The 9596-nt window shown below is 34.7% G+C and overlaps 1 protein-coding gene across 39 annotated transcripts; it reads left to right on the plus strand.

Moving 5' to 3' along the window:
- Positions 1-436: 436 nt before the first annotated feature.
- LOC115721989 (glyceraldehyde-3-phosphate dehydrogenase, cytosolic-like) lies at positions 437-9096 on the plus strand. 39 transcript variants are annotated; one of them, XR_009688213.1, is made up of 8 exons: positions 443-640; positions 727-1352; positions 1684-1733; positions 1811-1872; positions 1974-2028; positions 2830-2875; positions 3173-3278; positions 8729-9096. XR_009688213.1 is itself a non-coding variant. In XM_061116879.1 (4 exons), exons 2-4 carry the CDS (start codon positions 791-793, stop codon positions 1771-1773), a joined length of 231 nt encoding a protein of 76 aa, XP_060972862.1. In that variant the 5' UTR covers positions 437-640; positions 727-790; the 3' UTR covers positions 1774-2321. The 39 variants fall into 39 exon arrangements, 6 of the variants coding, with proteins under 6 accessions (XP_060972862.1, XP_060972864.1, XP_060972863.1 ...); XR_009688215.1 differs by having other exon boundaries at positions 3203-3278; XR_009688200.1 differs by having other exon boundaries at positions 441-640; positions 727-831; positions 1253-1352; ... (1 more) ...; positions 8750-8778; positions 8898-9096.
- Positions 9097-9596: the final 500 nt, after the last annotated feature.

A 9596-nucleotide genomic window follows, 5' to 3' on the forward strand; every position in this document is an offset into this window, starting at 1 on the left:
ATTCGTTTACAATTACATGTACAATATGAAAAACGTTGACCAAACATTATCTTAAATGGTAATTCTAGAAGAGAAGAAGAGAAGAAGAAGAGGAAAATCGTAGATGTACCACAGCAAAAAGTCAATCGTATTTTTTTGGATTTAATGAGATTTATTTTATTATATATAAATAAAAAATGACCCATGAATTTCTCATAAATCATTTTATTTTTAATATAAATAAAAAGTGACCCATGAATTTCTCATAAATCATTTTATTTTTAATATAAATAAAAAATCACCCATGAATTTCTCATAAATCAAGAATTCTGTTATATAGACACACTTTTTAACGACAATTCTTGGTTTAATAGAATATTCTTTTTTTATTCTGTTAAATCTAACGATACACTTTAACATCAACGTTAGCTCCAAAAAAATATTAAAATTAAAACGATACTAAACCTAATTTCCTAAAAAATTGTAATTGCTTTCAGCGCGTAGTTATCTCCTCTTGAATTTCACAGAATGATGAGAATCGTCCCTGAAGTTCCTCCTTCAGCGGACCGCTCTTCTCTAACCAGACTATGAGTTCGGTCTGAATCTCTCTGAGGTGTTTGTACAATGGACGAGCATCAGATTTGAGTAGGTTTTGAAGAGTGTTAGTATCATTAGAGTCTTCATTTTTTTCTCATCTAATTTGGATATCTTTGATTTTAAATCGTTGATTTCAATGTCAAATTTCAGGATTTGATGGAAGAAGCTGCTGAATCTCAGCCAAAATTCAAGGTTTTGCTCCAGCAATTCGTCAATGTTTGTTCGGAATTTCCTTCCATTGCTGACAATGTACAAGTTTGATCGGTTAGGATTCGTCAATCGTTGATTGAGTTTGTGACACGGAAATGTAGTTTTGATTCCAGTCATCTTGGTCTCTCTTCACCATTTTTTCTTAACTCATTTGTGAATTTGTTTTGAACCAAAACAACAACATTGTCTCTGGTGACCTAATTTTCTATGCTATTGTCTCTGAGACATCACTGAATGCCTTGAAGCTCAAATTTTATATGCAATTTCTCATTATCGCGATGCTCTCTCTGTTTTTTTTTTTGAAATCTCTCTCTCACTGAATGCAATTTATATGCCCCATCACTGTTTTCGGTGTCAGGTACTGATCTAATTTCCTTACAGATCTATCGTGTTTGTGTGTAATTTTTCAATGGATGCTGGTGTTTTGAATTTTGAGTGGCTAATCTTTTTGGTTTTGTATATGAAGGAACCCAGAAGAAATCCCATGGGGCGAGACCGGTGCCGACTTTGTTGTTGAATCAACTGGAGTTTCCACTGACAAGGACAAAGCTGCTGTTCACTTGAAGGTTTGCTTCGATTTTCTTTAATGATTTAATCTTAAAAAAAAATATGAATTGCTCTTCTCCTGTAGCCAAACCTTTCGCGATGACAATTATAGCAATCCCTAAAATATATTTCATTGATCTGCGATAGAATATAAAAAACAATGTTTTCCAATCTAGATTTCAGTAGTCGGATGGAGATAAAAAACGATTGGAGGAAAGGTATAAAGAACAATTTGGGTTTTCAATCGCTACTTTCCAATTGAAATTTGCGATTTCAGTCACTGAGTGCGGAAGTTTCAATCGCCGGATGTTTATTCTTTAAATGTTGAGGTTTATATTTTGATTTCAACAGGGAGTTCATCCAAGCAAGGCGAGATGTGAGATAAAGCATAAGAAAGAAAGGTTTGTTTCAATCCATTTCTCATTTCATATACAAGTTTAATATTTATCTCCCATGGAATAACTCTTTTATATATCAGTGATTTAAAAGAAGGGAAAATAGATAAATAGAAAAGTTACTGGAAATCTTGAAGAATACAAGGTAAATATTGTTTTCCTTTTCTTTATTGCCTTTTATAATTACTCTACCTATTTAAATTTATATGTAAAAGTATATAATTAAATGATTGTATGTTGTCTTAGTTGAAAAGGACGGGGAAGCTTCAAATGCACTTGCAATTGTAGTACAACAAAATAGGTATAACTACTTTATGCACTGGCCACATGATCTATATAAGAGTTCTTGGAGGACTTATTTACATCAATTAGATCAAGGAGCTTTTAAGATTCTACTGCTTATTTTTAGTTGTTCTGACATTTGATATTCCATTGAACATATGAATCATCTACTTTATTTTTGCAAAAAAATTATATTGGATGGGGTGGGGACAAACTTAAAATGTTATCCTCCGCTTGATAGAAATTTAATTATCCTCTGATTATTAGAAATTTGAGTTAATAGAGCCTAATTATATGGTTTTTAATTGATCATTTCACATTTGTGATAATTACTGGTTCAAATAACATAATTATTATGAACCAACCAAATGGCCACTGATAAATTGTTATTTGAATCAAACACATGCCTATTGTTTGTGGCATGACAATATCAACCATGTAACACATTCAAATTCCTATTGTTGAGGGTCAAAGAAGTGAGGTCAAGTACTTCTTTCGAAAGATCTATTATCCAACAATGTACAGCACACATTCTACTCTCCCTTTATCTTCTCCTCAGCTTGGTGCTATCTTTGGTCTCTGCTCAGCCTCAGGGTCCATGGTTAACTCTTAACGGTACTATATATTGTGTTTCTATGGCTCTCCTATTTCTAATGCATTTATTTTTACTTCTTACATTATTCCTTTTGTGACAAGCTCACTTTGGTATTACACTGTTTAGATATGAGTACGGTTTGTTTGGGGATTTAGTTAAAGAGATTTTTCCAGCTGTCATTGTTTTTCTGCATTATAATTATTAATATTTCTTTATCACTGCTAGGTGGAGAATTTTGCCTATTATTGCCCATATCATTTCCAAGTGTCAGGTAAAACAAATTTTGCTTATTATTGCAACATTCAAGCTATGTTACATACAAGTTCACATTGATAGCTAGCTCACCCAATACATTGGTGTGTTGTGATGTGTATGAATAAAAGATGATACTAAAACTTGCTTTCCTAAAATCAGTCTTAACAATAGTTCTGATATTGTTGCTTACTCTAGAGGTAAACAACCACCCAAACCTAAAAGTAAAACCTATTTATCAGTATATAAACACTACTACTGAACACATTCAAGATGATATTTGTCTCATGTAAATTTGGCTTTCTTTGCTTCGAAGGCATGCAAAAATCTCATGTATTCTATACAGTTGATAGTCCAGTAGAAAATTGGAACGTGGGCAAAAGTTTTATCTCAAAGGAGTCTTGGTGAAGACTCTCATTCTTGTAAGTGTTACTTTGAAAAGTTTTTGTATAGATCAAATCTATATTCAACATACTTTTATACATGATGTGATCAATGCATGATCAAACACCTCCCAAACAACACAATACAAAGAACTCGATTAAGAACAGAACTATACAACTGAAAATTAAACAATGCAACTGTGAAATAAAACCGGTAAACCAGTTGCAGAAAAAACCAGTAACAAGAACTTGAATTTGGCAATAATCCATTATTGCCAAATTCAAGTTCTTGTTACTGGTTTTTTCTGCAACTGGTTTACTGGTTTTATTTCACAGTTGCATTGTTTAATTTTCAGTTGTATAGTTCTGTTCTTAATCGAGTTCTTTGTATTGTGTTGTTTGCGAGGTGTTTGATCATGCATTGATCACATCAAATGGTATCAGAGCTCAGTCGAAAGGGATCATCAAAGAACTGAAACAAAGACATCAAGAACTTCAAGAAAAGAACCAAGAACTGATCTGCTATGACTTCTGCCAGGTTTGAAGTTGACAAGTTCAATGGGACAAACGACTTTGGTCTATGGAGAATTAAAATGAAGGCATTTCTGGTACATCAAGGAATCTGAGAGGCAATTGATAGAGATGAGCTTGCTGCTCTAGGAGATGACAAGAAGAAACTTAAGGAAATTCAGAACAAGGCACACAGTGCCATTCTGTTGAGTCTGGGAGATGAAGTTCTCAGAGAAGTGTCAAATGAGGACACTGCAGTGGGGTTATGGGAAAGGTTGGCATCGATTTACTTGAAGAAATCACTGGCCAACAAGCTCTACCTGAAGAAGAAACTGTATACTATGAGAATGGATGAATCAAAGGATTTAAGGAAGCATCTTGATGAGTTCAATCGAATAATCTTGGACCTAAGTAACATTGGTGTCAAGATAGAAGATGAAGATCAAGGAATATTGTTGCTCAGCACAATACCAAAGAGTTATGAACATTTTGTGGACACAATTCTTTATGGAAAAGGATCTCTGTCCATGGTAGAAGTAAAATCTGCACTAAATTCCAAGGAAATTCAGAAAAGAAATGAAGACAAGTCAAATGGCTATGGTGAAGGTTTGTTTGTCAGAGGTAGATCAGAAACCAGAGAAAACAAAGGTGGATTTCACAAATCCAATCACAAAAACAAACAGTACAGGGGTTCAAGTCAATCACACAAGTCAAAACCTAACTCAAAGGCAGGGAAACAATGCTACTACTGTAAGAAAGAGGGCCATTTCAGGGATGAATGCAGGGCTCTCAAAGCTAAACTTCAAAGAGACAAGAGTAAAGATAGAGGAGATGCTGGTGTGGCAACTGATGGATATGAGTCAGCTGATGTCTTGGTTGTATCTAGCCAAGAATCAGGTGATTCATGGATACTTGACTCAGGGTGTTCATTCCACATGACACCAAGAAGAGATCTGTTCACCACTTTCAAGAAATTAGATGGTGGATCAGTCTTGTTAGGTGACAACAAAGCATGCAAGGTTGCTGGAATTGGAACAGTGAGATTGAAACTACATGATGATCAAGTGAGAAGCATACAGGAAGTCAAGTATGTACCAGATTTAAAAAGAAATTTACTTTCCATTGGTGAATTGATTGAGAAGGGTCATACCATAAAGATTGATAGTTCTTTCAAAATCATGAAAGGATCTTTAGTTGTCATGAAAGGGGAACTTAAGAATGGGATTTATTATCTCAAGGGAAAGACAATCACTGGTGAAAATGACATGGTAGTTAAAGGGCCTGACATGGAAAGCACTAGGTTATGGCATCTAAGATTAGGTCATGTGAGTGAAAGAGGCATGAGTGAATTGGAAAAGCAAGGTATTCTCAAGGGAAAACTTGGTGAAAAGCTGGAATTCTGTGATGACTGTGTGTATGGCAAATGTTGCAAGTTAAAATTCTCACCTGGAAAACACACAACAAAAGGCAAACTAGACTACATACACTCTGATCTCTGGGGGGCTTCAAGAACTCAAACACTAGGAGGTGCAAGTTATTTCATGAGTATAGTTGATGACTATACCAGAAAAGTGTGGGTTTTCTTACTCAAAACTAAGAATGAGGCCTTTAATACCTTTGTCACATGGAAAAGGCTCATTGAAAACCAAACTGGAAGTAAAATAAAGAAACTAAGAACAGATAATGGACTTGAGTTCTGTTCTGATGAGTTCAATAGGTTCTGTCAATTAGAAGGAATTGATAGACACAAAACTGTTGTGAAGAATCCACAACAAAATGGACTTGCTGAAAGGATGAATAGAACTCTATTGGAAAGAGTAAGGTGCATGCTAAAGGGTGCTGCACTTGACAAGAAATTTTTGGGGAGAAGCATTGAAAACTGCATGCTATCTAATTAATAGGTGTCCATCCACAGCCCTAAAGTTCAAAATACCTCAAGAAGCCTGGACTGGACATGTTCCAGCTGTTGACCATCTCAAAGTATTTGGTTGTACAACTTTTGCACATACAAGACAAGACAAACTAGAACCAAGGGCTCTCAAGTGTTTGTTCCTTGGTTACCCTGAAGGGGTAAAAGGATACAAACTGTGGTGTTTAGAAGATGGCCACAGAAAATGCATTATCAGCAGGGATGTAGTTTTCAAAGACCATGAAATGGCCATGAAAACTGGTGCTGCAAATCACAAGCAAACTGACAGAGACATGGCAGGTTTAGAGATTCAAAGCATCAGGGAAAATGCAGACACTACAGATCAGGTGGATACACAAGAGCATTCACATTCAGAGACTGAAGAGCATGCAACTGAGGAAGAGAACCTACCAGATGATTCAGAAGGATACCTACTGGTTAGAGACAGAGAAAGAAGACAAATCAAGCCACTAGAAAGATTTGGCTTTGCTGATTGCACAGCTTTTGCTCTTGCATCAGCAGAAGAAATTGATACTACTACTCCTAGTTCATACCTGGAAGCTATCAACTCAAGAAATAAAAGGAAATGGCTTGCTGCAATCAATGAAGAAATGAGTTCTCTACTCAAGAACAAGACCTGGAAAACTGTAACAAGACCACCAGGGCAGAAATTGATAGGCTGCAAGTGGATTTTTAGAGAAAAGGAAGGACTACCAGGTGAAGAAATCAGATTTAAGGCTAGGTTAGTTGCAAAGGGCTTCAATAAAAGAGAGGGCATTGATTTCAATGACATATTCTCTCCTGTGGTCAGACAAACATCAATAAGGATAATGATGACCAAAGTAGCCAAGTTTAACCTAGAAATGGACCAAATGGATGTGAAGACAGCATTCTTACATGGGAAACTTGAAGAACAAATATACATGGAAGAACCAGATGGATTCAAAAGTAACAAACCAAATCAGGTTTGTCTTCTACAGAAATCTCTTTATGGTCTCAAGCAAGCTCCAAGGCAATGGAACTTGAGATTTCATGAATTCATGATGAGCATTGGGTTTACCAGAAGCAACTATGATCCATGTGTCTATTACAACAATGAACCAATCTGGTTACTGTTGTATGTGGATGACATACTGATAATTGGTGAGAAAAGACAGGCCATTGACAAGCTGAAGCAAAATCTAAGTGATGAATTCGAAATGAAGGACCTTGGTGAAGCCAAGAGAATACTTGGGATTGACATCAAAAGAACCAGACCTGAAAGACTTTCACTATCTCAAAAGAGTTACATTCAGAAACTGATAGACAAGTTCTGTATGAATGAGGCTAAATCTGTTAGCACTCCTCTGGCTTAGCATTTCAAACTGACTCAAAATCAGTCACCAAAAACAGAGGAGGACAAGATGTACATGGATTCTATGCCCCATGCATCTTGTGTTGGAAGTTTAATGTACTAAATGGTGTGCACTAGACCTGATCTAGCCTATGCACTCAGCATGGTTAGTAGATTCATAGCAGACCCTGGAAAGGAACATTGGTCTGCAATAAAATGGATACTCAGATACCTAAAAGGGTCTATGGACATTGGTCTTGTCTATGATAACAAGTTTCAAGAGGGAATTGAAGTAAATGGATATGTTGACTCTGATTATGCAGGAAGTATAGACACAAGAAGGTCTATAACTGGTTATGCTTTCACTGTTCTAGGTGGATGCATCAGTTGGAAATCGAATTTGCAGAAGGTTGTGGCTTTGTCTTCAACTGAAGCAGAATACATGGCTGCTACTGAAGCCATTAAGGAAGCAATTTGGCTAAAAGGATTCACACATGAACTGGGGTTCAAATCTGAAAGCATAACAGTGCACTGTGACAACCAAAGTGCACTGCATTTGATGAAAAACCCCATGTTCCATGAAAGATCAAAACACATAGATATCAAGCTGCATTTCATGAGAGATATCATTGCTGAAAAGGAGATTAATGTGAAGAAAATTGGAACAAAGGAGAACCCTGCTGATATGATGACAAAGTATGTCAGTTTAGCCAAGTTTAGGCTTTGCCTAGACTTGCTAAACATTCTCAATTGCTGAGTGAGGATTCAAGACCAGTTCAGTCCCTAAGCATCATCGAATCTTTCTTTCTATTAATGACCAAGGGGGATAATTGTTGTGTTGGTCACTAATAGAAGAATGACACATCACCTAATTCTAAATCCTACTCAACTAAACATAACGGTTTTACCTAACTGTCTGTTATGACAGTTAGGATCGAGCCTTGTGGGATAAGGCTATAAATAGCCATCTGCTGCAACTTTGAAGGATGATGCTTTTGGTAACTTAGAGAGAGCTAGTTCAGTGTTTCATAGAGAGAAAATTTTGTGTGAGATGAGTTGTTATTGAAGCATGGCTTCTTGAGTGTATGTGTTAGTGAAAACACCTTGTAAACAACTTGTATTTTCTCTCATCTAGCATCAATAAAGAAAAAGGCCTTAGGGGCTGTTCTGGCCGAGGAGTAGGCAAGTGATCAACAATCACTTGTTCGAACCTCGTAAATCCATTGTGTTTGATCTCTCTTCTTTAATTCTTTTACTGTTAAAATTGATTATCCATTATTGCCAAATTCAAGTTCTTGTTACTGGTTTTTCTGCAACTGGTTTACTGGTTTTATTTCACAGTTGCATTGTTTAATTTTCAGTTGTATAGTTCTGTTCTTAATCGAGTTCTTTGTATTGTGTTGTTTGCGAGGTGTTTGATCATGCATTGATCACATCAATACACTATAAGACAGTTGCTTTTTCCCGATTCAGTGCTGGTTTGATTAGAATTATTCATTATGTAGGATACTTTGCACATTTGTATGTAATAAGTTTATGATTGAACTTGTAATTGAATTTACAAGCACCTTGACACGTAAAACATATTTGAATTCCTTTAGTAGTAAGAATTGTATGTAGCGGTTCATTTTTAAATTCATTTCCCTTCCTTCTGATGCAACTTTTTATATAAATGTACAAGTTTGAAGATAAATATTTATTATACATAAAAAATACATGTATATCATGTATGCATAGATACTTTTCTTACTTGTGCAGGTATGTGGCAAGACTGGTTAGAAAGAGAGGTATAATGACCATATTTATGCTTCTTGCGTTTGAGTGGTGGTTGTTATGTCTGTTTATCACACAAAAGTTATTGATATTACACTTTTACGAGTTCATTGATCTTTTTTTTTTCTTGCAGGTTTCTGGCATACTTAAAGAACTTGGTTATACAGAAATGGTTTACAAATTTTGAGTGACAAGAGAAATTGGAAATATTATTTTTCACTCTTTGTTATCAATGTAACCTATCTACATTTGAAAGCTGCCACGATTAAGATTTGTTACAAAAATGAGAAGAAATTATCAGTAAGTTGTAGTATGATTTTAAACTTCTGAAATCACCACATCATTTCAAGTTAAGTTTATTTTGATGTGTGACACATTCTATGTCACTGTGAGTATTTCTTAAAACTTTAGATAATATTTAAATTTAATTTACTTTTTATTTTAAAAATCAAAATACATAACTTAAAAATAAAATCAAATATACGTGCATTTGCACTTAACGGTTAATCTAGTATATATATAAGTGCATATCACTATATTTGGATTTGTACGCAAAAAAAAATAAAAATTCTCAATATAATTACTATTAATTATATCAATTATTTGGATTGGTAAAGAGTTTAATTTCAATTTGTTTGAAATTAACGTGTTTTTTAATATAATTTTTTTTTTTAAAAAAAAGTCACCCAATATAAATGGGATTTGTTTAATTTTTATTTTAGTTTATTATTTTATTAAATATAAATAAAAAGTCACCCATGAATTTCTCATAAACCAAGAATTCAATTATATAGGGACACTTTATACAGAATAGATATAATAAAATACATAA

This window comes from Cannabis sativa, chromosome 6, assembly GCF_029168945.1.
Source record: "Cannabis sativa cultivar Pink pepper isolate KNU-18-1 chromosome 6, ASM2916894v1, whole genome shotgun sequence".
NCBI classification, from domain to species: Eukaryota; Viridiplantae; Streptophyta; class Magnoliopsida; order Rosales; family Cannabaceae; genus Cannabis; species Cannabis sativa.

Excerpts from the sequence above, each read along its gene's own strand:
- LOC115721989 (XM_061116879.1), top strand. The coding sequence starts at position 791 with ATGTTTGTTCGGAATTTCCTTCCATTGCTGACAATGTACAA. Across the intron at positions 832-1,252 it reads CCATTGCTGACAATGTACAA|GAACCCAGAAGAAATCCCAT; the intron begins GTTTGATCGGTT and ends TTGTATATGAAG. Across the intron at positions 1,353-1,683 it reads AAGCTGCTGTTCACTTGAAG|GGAGTTCATCCAAGCAAGGC; the intron begins GTTTGCTTCGAT and ends TGATTTCAACAG.